General features: G+C 38.7%; 1 protein-coding gene across 2 annotated transcripts in view; it reads left to right on the top strand.

The window, feature by feature from the left end:
• The window catches only part of ncam1a (neural cell adhesion molecule 1a), a 70,451-nt gene that overhangs the window by 30,954 nt on the left and 20,056 nt on the right, over positions 1-19,441 (top strand). For both annotated transcript variants that reach the window (XM_070844238.1, XM_070844237.1), the window contains exons 10-12: positions 2,442-2,567; positions 14,096-14,220; positions 14,983-15,163. In XM_070844238.1, the coding sequence (XP_070700339.1) occupies positions 2,442-2,567; positions 14,096-14,220; positions 14,983-15,163 (432 nt within the window). The remainder of the gene's footprint in view (positions 1-2,441; positions 2,568-14,095; positions 14,221-14,982; positions 15,164-19,441) is intronic.

Genomic DNA, 19,441 nt, shown 5'->3' with positions numbered 1-19,441 from the left:
ATTCTTAGTGAAAATATAAATCTTTTTAAATGATTCACAAATAAATAGTTTAGGCACTGTGTGTTTTAGCAAACATTATTCAAGCAGGGCTGAAATAAAAAGGGCATGTTTTGGTGACTATTTTAAACAGCAGAAAGGTTGTTTCCTGTGTGGGATTGAGTCAAAACAAATGTCTCCATGTTTATGGGAATGAAGCAACATGTCAATCTTTGATCAATGATGCGTTCATAATAGTTCCACCATGAGTTATTGTGCTGTAGTTCATGGATTTCTTTTTTACATGACATTTGGCTCCAAGATTACAAATAAGACCAGACGCAAAGTGCTGTTTGGCACAAAGTCATGTAAACTGCTGGTGAACATCACAGATTGCTTATTTGCACAGTGTTTGCTATTTGTTCGCTTGTCTTCACTATTGCTCTGGACAAGGCCCACACACCTTCCTGTCAGCAGTTTTTCAAAGGGACTGTTTATTACTACATTCCTGATGAATTTTTAAACTGCACTTCTTCAATACTGTGATCACCACAGATCCCTTTCCAGTCACCTCCATTGTGTTTGGACCATGACAAAAAACCTCAGTGACGGATGCCTCAAAACCTGGACAAACAGCCTGTGAAACGAGCCAGAGCAGAGGGATTCTCTTAATTAATTCACTGATTTAGGATTTAATGCGAAACAAGTTGCACATTGCAGGTTTAAGACCTGTTTGTGTTTAATTATTGATGTTATATGCTGCCCTAATACCTTCAAAGATTGATCTCTCAGACATCATTACACAGCCACTGATGTTGCAGTAATCTTAGACTGCAGCACCACAATGATTAACACACCAAAGTCAGTCAGATTTGTAATGATTGTTGTGATTTGTGGAGATAACCTTTTAGAGGAGCTGGGGAAACCAGCGTGATATAATCAGTGTTAAATTACTCCGGGCTAGCTTGAAATCTCATCTGAACATGGATGGTTTCAGCGGTGACATTAGTTTTACTGATGTTTGCGGTGCTAAAAGCTTAGTTGTGACATAATTTGGCCGTATGCTTTTTGGCTGTATTCATACAGTCTCCCCAAATAGTCACTTATGCATGATTTATTCTCAACGTCCTTCTCATTGAGACATTAATATGAAACACAGTCAGATTTTTTCTTAATAATCACTGTAGAGACTGTAATCGATGTTTGTCAGCTGTTTAGCACCGGGACCTAGATTTGTTCTCATCCATGAAACTGTTTTTTTGTATTACATAGTGATATATTGGCCACATGGCTTTATATAACAAAAGTCCAGACACCAGTGTGTGTGTGTGTGTGTGTGTGTGTGTGCCCTGACTAAAATGTCAACAGTGCCTTATTAATATGGAAATAACAATGTCTGTGTAATGAAATGCAGTCAAACATATGATTTTTTATTGTTTTTACCTCTAGAAAAAAACACTTTCAGCATCTATTCTCATGCTAAATATTATAGCTATCAAAATCTCAATGGGTGACTAATTAGGTTAATTCACATCACCCATGAAAATTAGACCTAAATACAGTAGCAGGCTTTCCTAATGCTCTCTTTGTGTACTACATGTGACAGTTTTTGTGTTATAACTTACTTTTAATCTTATTTTCCTGCACTAAAACCACTACTCATTAAATACAGAACCCCACTGTAATTAGAACTTGACCTTTTCTTAGCATTTGCTGCTCTGCTTTGCTACTGCGCTCAGTGTCTACCATTACATGCAAGCTGGTCACGCAATTTATCTTTGGTCCCATGTTTAAACCATTTCAGCCAGCGGCTTCTGTCTGTTCTGAAGCTATAGGTGATTTCTGATGCAGGGGAAATAAAAAATGATCACAGCACCAATGGTAAAGGCAAATACTGCTCTGGTGATCTCAACACGTTCACATCGATACATCAATGTGGTAACCTGGTCGTTGTAATGAATGTAATAAAAGCAGGAACAGAAAGCAAATGCGGGAGCCAAAGAAACTAAATCAAAACCAAAAGAAAAAATGGTGATGAAAAGATTATTACAATAGTGCACTGGAGGAAACGAGGGGACGTATTTATGCACCATCAAGTTTCACAAGGTGGCTCTAAGATTTCCTGGATCCCACATGAAATGATTATAAAAATAAAACCTAACAGCAATAAGATCACACAGAATCAATCAAACACATACGGAACAGGATCTGAAACAAAAACCGCAGAAAACAAATGAAAAGAAAAATAATTAAACTATCCAAACAAAAATAGTTCAAACTAAATTATCATTAAAATGATCAATGATTCATCAGTGTTTGTTTCAGTCACTTTCTTTTTGTGCTATGATAATAATAATAATGTTTGCATATAAAGATCTAAAGAAGAAACATCTATTGTTCCCTTCTTTCTTGTTCACCATTTCTCGGTTTCCTGTCATAGAATAACACCACTTTGCCTCCGACAGACATTACCAAGATCACCATCGATGGCCTGATGCCGGAGACCACCTATGAGGTCAAGATGTCCGCCATCAACGGCAAGGGCGAAGGCGAAAGCAGCCCAGCCAGCACTTTCAAGACTGAGCCAGTCCGTAAGTACTGCCTTTGCTGCTCATGTCCGTGCTCTCAGTGAGACCCCGATGCTTTGAACCTAATGCTGTCGCTCACTCCTCTGCCCGCTCATGTCTTGCTGAGCCCTGATGCTTTCATCCCTACAGTCCTCTATTCTAAAGCCAGCTCGTTTTCCAGCCCGGCCGGACGGAACGATGATTCACTGTGTCACTGCCACTTGATAATCCAACTTGGTTAAAGGTGTTAACTATGCGAAATATAACCCGTGTAACCTGCAGCACTATTACTGTATGTGCCTCTTCCCTCATGAATGTTTGCAGTGTGTAAGGCAGACCATGCTTCCCTCCATTTATCAGACCTATAACTCAGGTGATTTAGTGAAAGTTTACTCGAAAGTGCTATGCATTCTTAAGGCTGATTTATACCTCAGTGTGAAGGAATGTCAGTTCTGTATTTATAGTTCAGTGTCAGCACATATTGTTCATATAGCAGCCAGAGGTCAAGCCCTGCTGAAGATTGCTTACATTTTGTGAAGGAAATGGCAGCGCATGATGAAATGTTGGCGGTAGAGAAAATGTTCTCTTTAACTGCGTTTGGAAGAAAGCGTGAGTGGAGAAAGAATCACCTTAACAGAACAAGGGAGATACAAGGAGAATACCAACTTGTCAGGAAGATAAAAGGAGGGTTTGACCATGTCGTATTTGTTCGTCAACCACTTTCATCAGTTTGCTGGTTGTGTGGAAGCAACTTGTTTTCGCCTATCATATTCTTACCATTTCAGTTTTTCTTTCTTTTCTTCAAATCACAGCTGTGTTAGACATATGGCATTGTGTGCAACCTCACAGCAAGTAGCAGGTGCACAACACCTGCCATCACCAATCAGAACGCGATGGCTTGACATAAAATGTGTCATGTTTGTGTTAATTCAGTTGCAATTATGTCAGATAATGCTCTCTCACTGAAGTACAAAATAGGCTAATCATCTCGAACGTCTAAAGTATATTTCTCCAGTATTGTTTGATATAATATCGGATAACTGCACAGAAACAGTGTGTCATGGGAAAAGATTCTTGTTTCCTGAGAGCAATTAGTATAATAATGGTATATTCTTGTATATGGTTTCTCTTCTTTATGTTTGATGGCACAAGTATGGTATTAGTTCTGTATGGCAATCAAACAGATGATGATAAGGTAGACGTTTGAAGGAGAATTCTACTTTATCACAACTTGGGTCTTATTTTCATAGCTTTAACTACCAATGTAATTATTCATAATAACACAGTACTCACCAAAGTAACTCCTTAGATTGGACACACGGCAACATTGCTCCAACAAAGTCAGCCAACAGTTAATCCAGATTATCCAAACCAATTCATTTGGAGGTTAAACCAAAGGTGAGCACACCAGCAATGTTGGTAATTATCCCTAATTGTGCAGGAAATCTGTGCATACCAACTATGTTAAGTACAGTGGGTCAAAACTGGGCCGTCAGACTGAGCTCCCTTGGTGAGTTGCATGTTATTAGTAATGATAGAAATGATGACCCAAACTACTAAAAGAAGAACCAGATCGTAAAGAACCAGAATTATCCACTAATCCGTCTATCCACTGTGGAGCTAGTTTACCAAGGCTACAATTAGAGGGCAACAGACCTATTTCTCAGTCAGCATTTCAAATCAGGGTCATGAATAAATCTTTGTTTTATTTAGTACCAGCGTCTATGTCATGCCTTCATCTGTGCTTCTTTGCCCCACTGCTTCTGTAGAAATAGAACTCCTCAGCATCCTCCCTAGTTTTCCTGTTTGCCTAAAGCTGAAGAAAAGCTCTGTCCTACTTCAACATCAGCAAAAATCAGCGTGTGATGTATTTATTGAGCTTATGCTCATAAAACTTATTTTTTAAATTTATAAAGTTTTCAAGACTTTGAAGAACCAGTTTAGTTATGTGCATGTTGTCTTGTATGTTAACTTGCATCAGAGTAACCTAGGGGAGATTGTCATTGATAAACCCAGTGTCCTCTTAAGGAAACACTCAGTCACAGTCCTCACAAAGTTAGCTGCAGAACAAAGCCAGAAAGCCAAATAACATACAGCAGCAGTGTGACAGTGGGTTAATAATGTGGCAAGATGTTTGCCCTCTCTCATTGTTCATGTTTCTCATTTCATTGTCTTTGTTTCCTCTTTTTATTTTATTGTTTTCTCATCATGGTTTTCCATCTGCTCTGTATTCCATTGGGCTTCTCAGGGTATTCTTTCACAAGTAAGTTTCTTTTCTCCCTGTCTTGTCCACTTTATTTTCCTCTGTACGTGTTTCCATCACCACAGCATTTATTTGCTTTACTTTGATTGTTTTCTCAGTATTAGAACATTGCTTTAATGATAAAAAAAAACAAAAACAAACATGCTACGATAATGCTAATGCAACAATGTTCTTGACCACATGATGTCTTCCATAGAATATTCCACATAAATCATCACTCAGAACCTCAAAACCTTGAATTTACTCTTGTCTTACATAAACATCAGAACTCATTTCATTGCTTTTTGTACTAATTTTTCAGACGGCAGTCCATTCCGTCACTCTAATGTGGCGTCAGGTTAGTTTTACAGTGTGATTGACTGATATAACAGAGCATAGTTTAGCGTGTAGCCAGTGAGTTATTTGTGCTGTAGTCCTTAGTGCTGCTGCTTCTTTAGTATTGCTTGCTCATAAAGTCTTTCTGTTGGTGTCCCTCTAGTGCAGACATGTCAAACTCAAGGATACGGCCCGCGAGATAATTTCATGTGACTATTAAGAATGGCCCGTCGGTAAATAGCACTCCCACCTTTCATACTACAAATCCCACAATGCACTGAACAGCTGCCGCGCTAGTCAAGACCCGTGCAGCAGCCCTCCTCCCGCTGGTATAATGACACACCAATCAGCGGATCAATGCATCGTCAGCACTTTTATAGTGACACTTAAGTTAGCCCCGCCAAAATAAATGGCTGAACGAAAGGTGGGAGGCAGAGTTTTACCTGTTTGTCGATGCCGGAGGTAAACTCATGTGTCTTGTTTGTGGAGCTAATGTAGCCGTAATTAAAGAACATAAACATAAGACGACACTATGAGACAAAACATGAGGATAAGTACAAAAAATACAAAAATAATTTTATTTATTTTATTGAGGAGAAGTTGTTGAAGTTTGGCTGTTTAAATTCATATTTCTGAATAAAATATGTATTATTATATTATATACTATAATAAAATAGTCACTTTTAGACTCTTCACTAAATGTTGAGCCCATTTGGCCCGCGACTTAAACCGTGTTTTAAATTTTGGCCCCTTCTCTGATTGAGTTTGACAGCCCTGCTGTAGTGTAAAGTATATTGTTCCTGTGCACTGCTGCAGTTCAGTCAATGAGTGTTATATCAGGTCTTCAAAGAAAGTATATGCCCTTTAGAGACAACAAAGAGGAAGACACTTGTATTATCATGTGGTAATTAATGTGGAAATGGAATATTTACTGCTTGTAATGTTAAAAGCTGAGCAACTTTGCACATAAATGACCTCGTATGCAAGCATAAGGTTTAGTTATTCAGTCCTTCAGTTCCCAGAAATCTTTAGGATTCCTGTTCCTGCCTACAATGTGCTTTTTTTTTGACAATGGTGTCTCAGAGGTCATAAGAATGCTTATTAAGAAAGACTGTAAATAGCTTCCTAGTATTTTTTAGGTACCGGTGGGGAAGAGCTGTCTTTGCAGCTTTCTTTTGACAGAGCACATCCTTACTGCTGCTCAGGAAAAGGTTTTAGACATTGCTTTAAAAACCAAAATTCCTGATTGGTGTTTGTTTGTTGTGAATACACCAGTTCTATGATACTATGATACTAGTGTGTATGAAAATGCACTAATTGCTGCCCGCAAGAAATCCTTGACATCGCACTGGTTGCATCTTTTTTGCTTCTGTGTAGTATTCAGTTTTGGACAATTGAGTAGTAGATATGTGTGCATTTTTTTAAATCATCACCTTTGGCATCATCTTAGTTGAAAGAGAATATGTGTGTGTGTGTGTGTGTGTGTGTGTTGTGCTTGTAAGTGTGTTAAGCTTCAGAAGAATGTAGGCTAGACTTTGTAGAAATCTGACAACTTGAAGTAATTGCTAGTTGCTGCTGTAAACGAAACCAACAGTACCAAAACAAAAGCAGTTGGCAAAGTACAAAAGGAAAGGAGGCTGACACTGTACTGTACACTCACTGCTGAACAAATGAACGCAGCATAGCATGCACAACAATCAATTTGCTGAAGTCTTACAAGCACTGCAAAATAGTTGAAAAGGATTGTTCTTGCTGAGAAACTGTGTTGATGAGAAGTTGAAACAATGTTGATGGGATGACCCTTTAAAGCTTACAGGCATTCGCTCTGTAGCTATAAGGAGTTCCATTTCAATACGTAAGTTGTGTTTCTATGGTCTTAAAATCAAACTCTAAGACCAAATCTGTGTCGCTGTCAGTTTGGTTGAAGACAAAGTTAATATTGATGTATTCCAGTGGGTTGTTATGGTTGTTGTTACACAGCATTGCTGATGGCTTATTCCCCTTACACAGGATGTTTGTGCGTCACAGTGGGTAGATGTTATAAAATAAGAGGTCATCGTTCCACTGGAGCAGGAAAACCAAGCTGTCCCAGCCCTGAGTTGCTCTAGTTGAGGAGAACTCCAGCTCCTCTCACTGTGTTTTCACCATCTTTCAGTTTCATCAGAGATACCACCCCCTATCGCTGCTACCAGTATGGCCCGTAGTGAGTATGCCAGTCACACAGTGTGCAGTGTTCCTCTCTTCACCTCTTACCTGCTTGGCCTTACAGTTAGATGTTCTTTTATTTCTGGTGTGCCTCATAGAAGAGCTCTTAAGCCCTCTGTAGAGCAAAACGGCAGCGTGAGTTTGGCAACATACTACTGTAGCTTTGCTAACAGACTTGGATTCTCATAGATTATGATTTTACTAACATTTGTCAAAGGATTTGATGGTTGCACTTCTAACCACCTGCTATAGTGTTGTGTATGACGTAGTAACACAATGTCTCTGATCATGAAGAACTAACACACAATACATACACAAGACTCCCCCTGATTGTGGTGGAATGATTTTGGAATACATTTAAAGCACTGCAGGTTATACTAGGTTTGCTGTTACCTGTTTATTTGCAAAAATGCACATGTCAAAGAGAAAGACCCTGGATCAGTGGCTGCAGAACTCTTTGCTTTTTTTTAGAGACAGTAGGTTTTACCATAAAGTTAGTAGAGGCTCCAGGCAGCACTTAATGTTTATGTCATAGAATTACTGTAATAACAAATATTGAAGTGAGTCGATCATTTAAGGTGACTAAACACTAGTTTTGTCATGGACGCTGTTTGGCCCCCATATAGCTAAAGTGTATTTATGTATTCAACGGTCGCCATCTTGGATCGTATGACAGCGTTGATTTGTTTTTCATGTAAATTCATTGATGGATCGGTGGGTCACTTGTGACAGCCTGTCTTGAGGCATGACTGTACTAAAAAGATGAGGTGCCACCCTTCAAAGATGCTTTTTCCTCCACTTCCCACCGAACCTGTTCCTGCCTCTCTGCCATCTACACGTTTTAGTTCTTATCTGAAAACACTCTTTCATTGTAAACGTGGAGATAATCCCATTGTTACTTAGCAGTGTGTCTATTCAGCTGTGACACAGTATCAAATCATCTGACATTCATGACAGAGAAGTTCACACTAGTCTTAAGGTCTGTCTATGCAAACAGTAATGCAAAGTATGCTTGCTGTGACAGCACGTCCTGAACAACGACTAAGAGCTACTATCAGTCAGGCCTGCTTTGCCTGTTGAGAAATCCTCCACAGCCATTCAGGTAGCAGAGCAGTGACTGGCACTAATCAGCAACACTTGGAACTCCTGCTGATATTTTATTATTATTTTGTACAAAGAGCCAGTAAAATTAGAACTGATTGCAACTAACCTATCTAACTCTGCATTGCTTTGATTTGAAGTTTACACAGACCTTAAAGCAACATTTTAGGTAGCACTGTGTTAACAAACATGACTTGTCTGTTTGCTACGAGGTCATTGGGATAATTATTGTATGTCTATTGTTTCCTCTTGACATCCTGATGTGCTGTGTGAGATTTGTACATTATGTCCTTGCAGTGTTTCTAACTAATTCTCTCCCTTAGGACGCACTTTTAATAGCATATGTCAGATACATCCTGGCTTAACATTAGATTTAGGGAGCAGTTGTTCATATATTTGCTCCAGCAACATATATGTTCCAGCAACTACTCTGTGTTTTCTGCAAGTGCATCACCCGGAGCGAATGTCACAGATGTTTGTTTACTATCATCTGATGCAGACCTTATTTCTCCTGATGTTTCATGTGCTCATACTGTCGTCTGCTGTGTTGTGTGTGTTATCTAGTTGGCATGATTTGTATTCCCAAAGCTCCAGAGTTTCCTCTGCACTTCTTTTGGACCTGATTTCTTATTCGTCGCAGGGAAACCAAACACACTGCTGTTTTCTTCTTTCTTTAATTTGTCTTTAATGGCAGTCATGGTCTTGGGAATGATCGTGCTTCAAATTCAGATTGGGCATTAATGTTGCTTTGCTATTACAATAAAGGAAAACCTGTCAGAGGAAAAGCTGTTGGTTATCTGGATGTATGAGGCAATTTTGGGTGTATAGTTTTGGTTGTATCTGAAATCTATATCTGAATCAACATTATGTATTTGTTTGTTTTTTTTAATTATTGATGCCCTACATTTTTTCCAAAAACCAAAACTAAAAGTCTACAACTGCCTCATATATTCAGTAATGTGTTTTTTTTTACATGTATTCAAAAAATAATCTGTTTATCGATTTATGTATTTCTCTTGGTTGTTTGTGTTCCTTTTGTTTCATTTTGTCTTTAACATATTTGTTCATTTGTTTAATTCCGTTGACATGTTTTCATCATTTCAAAAATGTTTTGTATGTTTCCATGTGCCCCCGCCCCCCCCCAACCCACTCTCCTTCTCCTATATTTTCCATTCAACCAATCATGTGCGTGCACATCATGTGACTTTGTCATATGGCTCTTGCATGGTGCTGATGATGTCGTCTTCGCTGGCCAACAGAAGGTAATTTTTTTTTGTTTAGTTTGAGATCATAAAATCAGCAATAGTCATTCAGAAGGCATTTATTTAAATTAGATTCATAAGCGAGACATTAAAACGCTTTTATTTTACCATTTTCGTCCATCCATCTTTAGGCCGTTCTTCAAATATGTACTAAACCTTTAGTAAACATGCATTTCACTTAGTAGTCCACAGAATTTCATCATCTGCATTCATCTTAAGACTTTCTCTTCTTTCTAGGAAACACCTTTTGACCATTTCCCAGTGCAGTCATAAGATAACACCACAGGACTATTCTCCTCTTAGTGCCTTATTACAAAGAAAATCTAGGCAATTTAATATAATCATGTAAGAAATACACAACAGGGCACCTTATTTTTACTGTGGTTGTCTGAGTTGGCTTGATGTTTATGACCCCAAGTGTTCTGCTTGCATTTGTGCCTGAATTAATATGCACTTGTTCTTATTTAGATCTGATATCCAGATACAGATTGTATTTTAATTTCAGGTAAAAATGGGGTCATTGGTTTAAGTTCCTTTGATTTGAAATTTGAGCTAGCCAAGAATTATTTGAAGCTATCTTAACTCGATCATGAACAAGACGTTTTAATGGTACCCATCTGTGAAGTAATTCAACAACCATGTGGTTGCTCCTTTCTGTAGAGGCACCAATGAAACAGTAATTAAGATGAATGGATTACTAAACATATTTCAGTTGAAAGAAAACATCTATACGTTGAAACACACCAAAATACCTGTTCATTTTAGGGGCAGTAAATTGCAGTGGTGCCACACATGCTACAGATCAGCTGTTCTCAGGCTAACACATTTCATTCCATCTGTCTTTTTAAATCTCACTTTGCATTTGTTCTCTCATTTTGGTTTACTTAGAAGCCATGATTAAGGTTCCAGATGTCTCAATCAGCCATACTGCTGCGCCATCCAATCATATGAGGGCTGGATTAAACTTTTCATGCATTTCCCCATTAAATATCCTCTGAAAGCTGTTGAATAAAATTTAAATTAAGATTCATCAAACGAGGAGCTGGACTAGCTAGATGAAAATTAACAACTTCATTTACCACCGTATTAGCTTAGATTAGTTAAGTGACATCCAACACACTTAAATGTTTTATCTTTTTATTATTTACCATGTTTTTCAATCACATTTAAAAATCACAGGAGCACCACTGACTGCAATTGGCATTGCATGTTCTCTTAAACGTAGCCCTTATACTCATCCACAAAGCTAACTTTTCTTATTTTTCCCAAATTATCTACTGTAGCTCAGTGTCTCTCTGATTTGACTCACAGCAGCCCTTTGCATTACTGCAGCATGCAAGTTTATTTCCTGTTTCTTGTTGCATCCTTCTTCTTCTTCTTCTTCTTGTTCTGCTGTTTCCCAAAGAAAACTGTTTGTCCTGTCTGCATGTGTCTGTGTCTTTGGTGTCATGTCATCTTGGTTCTTGCATTTCTATAAATGCACCAAGAACTGGACAAAAATTCAAAAATTCATTCTAAATGCAACCACACATATTCCACATTTTAAATTATGAATTTGGCTCAATTATACTAACTGGGTTATATTGTTAGCAGCAATTTGAGATAAATACCAGAAAGTCTGATAGAGATTTCAAGATCAGAATTGTGAAAATGAAATGCTTTTGCTATTAAAGAAGAATAATTGGCACATACTCCTAAATAATATGTACTAACACCTTTGGGTGCAGGTTACTTTCAGTGACATTCACAATAACATGTATAATTCATTAAATGAATCTTATTGTTGGACAGTGTGGTGCATGGCATTGATAAAAGAGCTCTGTAAATGCTTACTGTTGGTGTCACATGTTTCCTCACAATAATTAATGTTAATATTGGCACAAACACAAATGGAACTGTTGCATGAATTTCAGCATTAAACTTTGCACCTGATGGAACTATGAACCCATTCAACTAAAATGAAGAATTTCTATATCTAACAGCATGTTTTCAATAACTCCTCTTCAATTCTATCCACCTATCTCTGAATGTACGCTGGAAGATGAGGGAGGATGCTGTATCAGGTCGGGCTACATGTGGAAATATGCCTCCCACATATGTGTCAGGTCATGGGCATAGATCCACATTTCCCCTCCAAATGTGTAGCAGCACCCAGCACTTCCAGCCTGCATGGAGAAGCCTCTCATTCTAACCAGTCCTTTCTCTGTTTTAGCCTCAGAAAAAAAAAAAAAAAAGAGCTAACCCTGAATGATGCTCTTGAATACCAATGCTGAATGTACCAGTGCCTTCCTGCCACCATGTTATTGCTGCTGTTACTAACTAACACTGATTCACTTCCAGCATCTGTCATGTTCACTCCAGTTTAGTGGAATGCAGTTTTCAGACCGTGCACTCAGATACATTTGGTCAAGAAAAAGTGCCTTTATCCTTCAGTTAACTACAACTACTAACACGGATGTTTGAAATGTTAACTACTGGGTTTGGATACAGAATGCTTTGTCCACTTGAAATGTATGCCTATGTTATCTTTTTCCTTACCTACTCCATGCCTCACTAACAAAGGCATGTACTCAAACCTGCATCATAGATTTAGATCATATATCTCATATCACAAGTTTTTTCCTCTTCCACCTGCTCATGGGCTGTTCTTGTTAGCACAGGGCAAAGGCTGTAACTTCACAAGGGAGTCAAATTAATAACAAGGCTAACTGTGTGTAACCAATATGTGCATAATTAATGAGTTTGGCTTGTTATCCTCCTCCCTTACAACAGCCCTCACAGTGGCTTGAAAGTAACAGCGAACCTCACAGCACACGTCCCACCTCGAACTTTCCCTCCCACAAGTCGATGTAGATATTATTATAAGTAATAGAGTAACATGTCCAATCAAGGCCTTCAGGCTCATTATCCAGCGACGGAGCAGTCATTACTCAGGGGGACAGGGCAGATAATGTGGAGCCTCAAGGAGAACAATACCACAGCTATTAGTTCTGAAGTAGCCATGCTGCCCTCTGCCCCTTCAGGCAGCCCTCAAAGGGACATTCCACCCAAAATCTAGGTTTTTATAATAACATACTCCCTCACTGCTTGAAGTTGGTTCCAGCAAGTCTTTCAAATTTACCAACAAAGCACAATGGTCATGGCCTTTACAAAATAAGTCATTCTCACTTTTTTATCTTGCAGTCCAATAATTGTCTCCCAAAACGGTTACAAATCAACAAATTAATTTGACTGCTTCCTGATCTGCCACTGCCATGGTTAAAGTTTAGTCAAGTTAAGGCACAAACATCTACTTTTGTCAAAGTTAGGGAGAACTGTGATCATGGTTAAAAGAAAGCAGCAATGATTCATGATGAGACACAAACGACTCTTTCAGACTCATTCATCAACCCTGACCTCTACCTCAAGAGATTTTGAGGCAATACAACACTGTCACACTATGTCCACCTTTGCGTCTTACAGACAAGATTCATAATTCACACTTCCATCTTAATCCTCAAAGCTATAAATATTTTACACCCACCTTTAAATCCGTGGGTGGTGAGACTTCAAAAAAACTACAAAAGAACATCTAAGTCGTTGATCTGTTCCTGGTAGAACATTGAGTTTGATACTAACTTTTCAACATACAGTATGTCATTGGCTCTCATTGTATAATCATGTCCTATATAGGGCTTAATACATTTTAAAAGTGATACAATACACTAACTCTAACATAACTCAAACCCTATCCATGTCTGGAAATGCTGCATAAACACTGAATGAAGCTAAAAGGTTTTAATCCCACATTGTGTGTGCGCATGTGTGCATTTGTGACAAATTTCGTCTGCAGCTGCATGTCATTACATTTAATTTAACCATTCTCCCACACTAACTAATCAGATGTGACTGCATTTCTTTTAGGATAATTGCATTTTACTGCATCTCTAAGGTCATATTATCTTGATATTGACGTAATGACGTAATTTCCAATAGCTCAAACATGCATTACTGTTATACGCCATCATGGAGTTTGCTTTAAGTCACCATATTGTATCATGGAGGCAATGACCTACAGGGAAGAGTTCTCTGGTCTCTGCGGTCTCATTATTTCAGCTTAGAGCAGAGAAAAACAACAAAAGGATGCATGCCTCAATCAAACTCCAGTTAACACATCTACATCTGCATTATCTGCAGTGTTACCCCATTGTAATGCTTGTTAAAGCTTGGAGAAAAACATCTTAATACACTAATGTTTGAATCTGCATCAGTTTATGGTTTAGCTTTGCTGACCTATGAGACAGAACCACATTTTGATACAGCTGGAAGGTGAGAAGCACAGTAGGAACATTGTGCCTAAGGATGGTGTTGAAATAACAAGCATATTTATGGAAACTAATCATAATTCCTTGATTTGTTCTGTATAGGGGAACCCAGTGCCCCCAAACTAGAAGTCAAGCTCCCAAACAAGGGCAATACTTTTAAAGTCAACTGGATCAAGCAGGACGATGGTGGTTCCCCCATTAAACATTACCTGGTCAGATACAAGGCTGTGAGTATACTGGGCAAGGAGGTAACTTGATACCACTTTGCTATTTTGCATTTTTTTCTCCAATTCTTGCAATAGTTTCATAAGAAATCATATGAGATGCTTTGAAAGGCTCATCAAACCAACCGGAATCAGGAATAAACTGCTAGCATGTGTCCAAAAACACTTGACACCAACTCCCAAGTATGTTAAAGCACCATTTCATGCCAGTCAGATTTTGAACCCTTACAATGTGGACCTTCTCAGATATAGTTATGTTGATTAAGTGACCAAATTTTACTTTTAAACAACGTTATTGTAATTGAGTGTTTATTTTCTTCTACCAATTTGGAATGAAGAGATGTTATTGGAGTAGTTGTCAACAGAAAGGGACACTGTCAGGACAGCCCGTAAGCCATGATCCCCCAGTGGCTTCGCACCACTGAACACTGTGTGTTTAGTAGAACACCAAGCCAGAAGGACCACTGCCAGCGATTGATTCTAGTTTTGGTGGGCCATCGTTTTTCCCTGTGACACCCAGCCTCAATCTACTTTCATTGGATTTAGTAACTGCACCTGTAATTTAGACTGAACTGGGACCAATTTGTAACTTAAACTACCAAAAGCATGCATCTGAGACCTGTTTTAGTACATCTTTGACCCACTTTGAATACAAACATGTATTTTCACATCTAAAATGACACTTTCCGCTGCCTGTACACAATGACCATAATCTCATTTGGTTACATGGTTTTGAGATTTGTCCTCTCTACATTCCTGTCTCAGAAACATGTATCTGACTGGAAACCAGAGGTCCGCCTTCCCCATGATAGTGAGTATGTGCTGCTGAGTGGCCTGGACTGGAATACAGAGTATGAGGTTCATGTGGTGGCGGAGAATCAGCAGGGCAAGTCGGAGCCTGGCATCCTCTCCTTCAGAACAGCTACAGAGCCCACTACTATTCCAGGTACTACTCCCATCATCCCACCCTGCGCATCCACACAAAGCAGCTACAGTACACAAAGGCTTCCACCGTGACCATCATGATTCTTTGTTATCGCTACCTCCTCATTCAAAGCTTGCTGGCAGTATGGTCTGACATGGAGCATCCATCTCTGCTGTCTGTTGGGGGAGATGTATCTTTGATGTCCTTATTGGTGACAAAGTGGAAATGTATGACACTACTGAAGTGAAAATCAAAGGCTATATCATTTGCACATGAAATACTGTGGCCTGTTCGGTAGGCTTAAAATGACAAGAGGACAGTGCAGTCTCACAAAACTATGTGAATGAGCACAAACGTTGAAATGCATACAAGATGCTGTAGTTGTTAATAATTAGAAGAATGTACTGCTCCACCTTGAAAGGATTGTATTAGAGCAATATGAAGTGGATGTGAAATGATCCCATTAAAACGAATGCTTACATATAAAGAAATAGTTGTGTGTCAATAAGCAGATGAGTCATTACCTCAGCTTAATATGTTGGCAATGAAGTCATTGTTTACAGGACTGTGGGATTAGTATTCTTGTCCTTGCTTAGGAGCAGAGAGTTCGACGTCCTATTGTAGGTTTTCTCTGCAGTTTTGAAAAGAAATCTTTCCAGACTCAAAAGCCTTCATACATGAAAAAAAATTGAAGAGACTGAACATAAAATGTTAATGTGCCAAGTTAAAGGATGCAATGGATTTGACAGCTGTAACATACACATAAACAATGTCAGGAAAAATTGTTGAGGAAGATAAATATATTTATACAGTAGCTAAACAAAGATAAAGTAATCTGCACATGTGAAGTCATCCAGCAGTTAGAGCGCCACATGTGCCTCAGAAGTTCACGAAAAGTCCATCTTTGTGTCGGTAAAAATACACAAGTTGTGACGTCGAGCTGGGTCGTCTGAAGTTCATTCTCCTTGGACCCCTGGCCTGCAGTCTTTCTTTCTGCTGTTAATGCCAGACCCCTGCTTGTTTAGAGTTACGTCTCCTCCACCAAATCCTTTCCGCTTGGAGAAGTATATTTCTTTGTTTTTTCATGCACAGAGCATGTCATTTTGCACTTTAATACATTGTGCTCATTCCACAAAACGTCAGAGGCCAGACTGCATAAACTCAACAGTAACCAATGAATCCATATGAAGAGCAGAAGGAAAAGTCACTGTATTTTATTTCTTGCCTTGATGTTCAGCGGCTACAGATAAAACTCAGCATCGTGGTACTCTGCTCTCCTGCTCTTCAGTAGCTCCTAAAGGCAGCCGTTTCTGCTCATGTTCAGTGAGCAATAAAGTCAAACCAGATATCAGTCAGACCCAGAGCGTTTTGTTAATGCCAAATATTTCTGTACCGAGGAGGTCACGGTCGGCCTTTGCTCTGTTGTTGTGTTGTGTATAAGGTGCACGTTTTAACTTGGGCTGCCTCCCCATTACACTATACCTGAGCTATAAAACAGGTTAAACTTTCTCTTCCAACTACAGTATCTTTATCTTCTATGTTTTCTTTCCCCCTGCATCACCTTATATTTCTTCCATTGTCACCTTCAGTGTCAGGGTTCACTCTGCCTGCCCTATTTCTCCCTCACACAAAGAGAAACCTTGATTGCTTCAACCAACTTCAAGACTCTTTAAGAAATTACACCAAATTACAAACTGTATTTAAAGCGATTGATGAGCGATGTCACATTCATGAGAAAAGAACTATTATTTTCAGTATTATTAATTATTGATTAGCTTTGGGAATGCGTAATGTTTACCGTTATCTCATGCTAAATAATGCCCCATAATATTCTAGGTACAATATATTATTGTTAGTGTTCCAAATTGGTGGAATTGTGATGGAGATGAATGAAAAGACATTTCTGGAAGGAAAACAAATGTTCCCAATGGGCCTTAAATCCTTAAACTTCCCTCCTACTTGTCACTGTAGTTCACAACTGAGTTTCAGAACATGTAAAAGCAGTCATTTCCTTAAATACGGAGATAATAAAGACAAGAAAATGAACTATGCAGTTAAGTTGGGAGACTTCCAGCATACTTAAAAACCTATAAGATAGCACCCTTTCAGCTTTTCAACAGTTAACCAAGAAATGTAATCATGGCTATTAGAAAGATTTATGACTTGTGTGGAGTCAAAAAGAACATTTCTGATTGAGCTATTCTTTTACTTTGATTTGTATTTTACAATCAGTCCATGATTTATTTCATATTTCTTCATCTTCTTTTTCCTTTCACTATTCCATTATTCATTTCACAAATGTCCATCTCTCCCATGGTCTCCTTCACCTTCTTTCCACATTCTCTCTTTTTATATTTTCTGTCTGCCTCTATTTTTCTCCTCTACTGCCAGGTTTAGTGGGTCTCAACGTTCACGGTCCATTACTGACCTGAATATACAGTGTTTGGCCTAGTTAGGTGGGGATGCAGCCCTTACAGTCTTTGCATGGTGCCACTTCCAACTGGATTAATTTTGTCCGTTCTTTACCGGAGACCCTAAAAGGCAGCGGCTGCCAGTGCATGGCCTGTAAAGAAACCAGTTATTTTCTCTTTCATGCGCTTGCTGGGCAACAGCCATATAGCAGTGGGAGGTTTGGATCACATATAATAATACCAGAGCAGGAGGTCAAATGAGCTTCATCCAAGTCAGTCCCCCTTTAATTCGCATAATTACTTTCATTTATTTTTCTAGTTTTGGAAAGAAGTATTGCTTCCAAGTTGCTGCTGTTTTTTTCTCCACTTCAAGGCAAATGGGAAATTACCAAGTTTTATTTTTAGCTACAACATCTGCATTTAATTTTAGTAGGTTTCACAGCTGTTCTTGGTTACGTTGTCTTAAAACAGCTGCACTTTTGCAGACTTATTCAGGCTCTATGTGCAAAATTGGCACCGTGATGCAAATTGTTAATGCAGGTTTGATCCAAGGTTGAATTTCAATCTGTTCAGATTTGTTTTCTGTTCCATCATAGAAGCACATGCTCAGAAAACAGTCACATGTACAAAATGCCACAAAGACATATTGACCAAATGCTGAATGCATTTTAGAATGAAGGATTTCTGAAAACGTCTTTGTTAAGCTACCTTCCACTTAGTAAAAAAACCCCAAAAGCTTTCTATAATTAGGCTTGCCGTTATTTGTGCTCTCTGCAGGCACAGCTGGGCAGCATTTACATGCCACACACTGACAGAGGGCAAAGTGCTGCCCAGCTGAGGAGAAATAAAACATCATCATAGTTCTCATGTGATGGTCAGATTTAACACAGTCTTTGTAAATTAACACAGAAACTAAAGTGGCAGATGTTGACAGCTGATCCATCCAAATCTCCCCAGCTACGGTTGATATTGGAGTAACACTACGAACAAAAAAGAGCTATTAACTTTTGCAGTTTTGATAACATGAGATCACCCATTCATCCATGTCATAGACTTGACCTTCATAACCAGCTTCTGTTTTGGATGTGTGGTTTTGCATGGGCCATTCTCCCTGCCATGACCAGTGGTGTAATGGTAGCTGAAGAAGTGGCTCAACTGTGAATCCTACCCCACCCCCTTTCTTTCTACATGTGCACACATTCAGACCAACCATCTGTCTGCTGAAGTAGTCTACTACAGTAGTAGATGTCTTAGTGCTAGTGCTGAAGAATCATACAGGTGTCTGTGAAAATAACGCTTTCCTTTATATTAAACTCAAAAGAGCCCCCGTGGTTGTTAATAAACCCTTTTTTTGTTTTTCCCCGATGATCTCTGCTCTTGTTAGGGGATGACTGGCTTTTCCAACAGTGGCTCCTTGAAATGTCATTTATATTCCACCAAATTGCAGCAGCAAATATGTATTGAAGTATTCATCAGCATAATGAGGAAAATGTTTCTCATTGTGTCTGCAAATTTGCAAAAATGGAAATCTTAGCATAAAATGCCTCTAATTTATGAACCAAGGGTTGTTATGTTGTCAGTAATGTGTACTTTCCTCTGTTATGATTTTACATAACAATTAATCAGTCACAATAAAACCCATTCTTCATAATTGCAAGATTTTCTTATATATTATATCTCTTATATATATATATATATATATATCTTATATATGATGCTGCTGCTTCTGCACATCAAGTCAGTAGCTGATGCTACAGCAGCAAGCCTTTCCAGGATCACTACTCTACAGCCCTGGAAGGGAGCTGCTAATTGGATATTGGAATGGTTTTTTTGTCAGTTAATATACCAGACTTTGGCCTACGTTTCAAAGATACACATTGCAAAATAA

The sequence above is a fragment of the Pempheris klunzingeri genome, chromosome 14, assembly GCF_042242105.1.
Source record: "Pempheris klunzingeri isolate RE-2024b chromosome 14, fPemKlu1.hap1, whole genome shotgun sequence".
In the NCBI taxonomy this organism is placed as follows: Eukaryota; Metazoa; Chordata; class Actinopteri; order Acropomatiformes; family Pempheridae; genus Pempheris; species Pempheris klunzingeri.
This window is presented reverse-complemented; position numbering and strand designations above follow the sequence as displayed.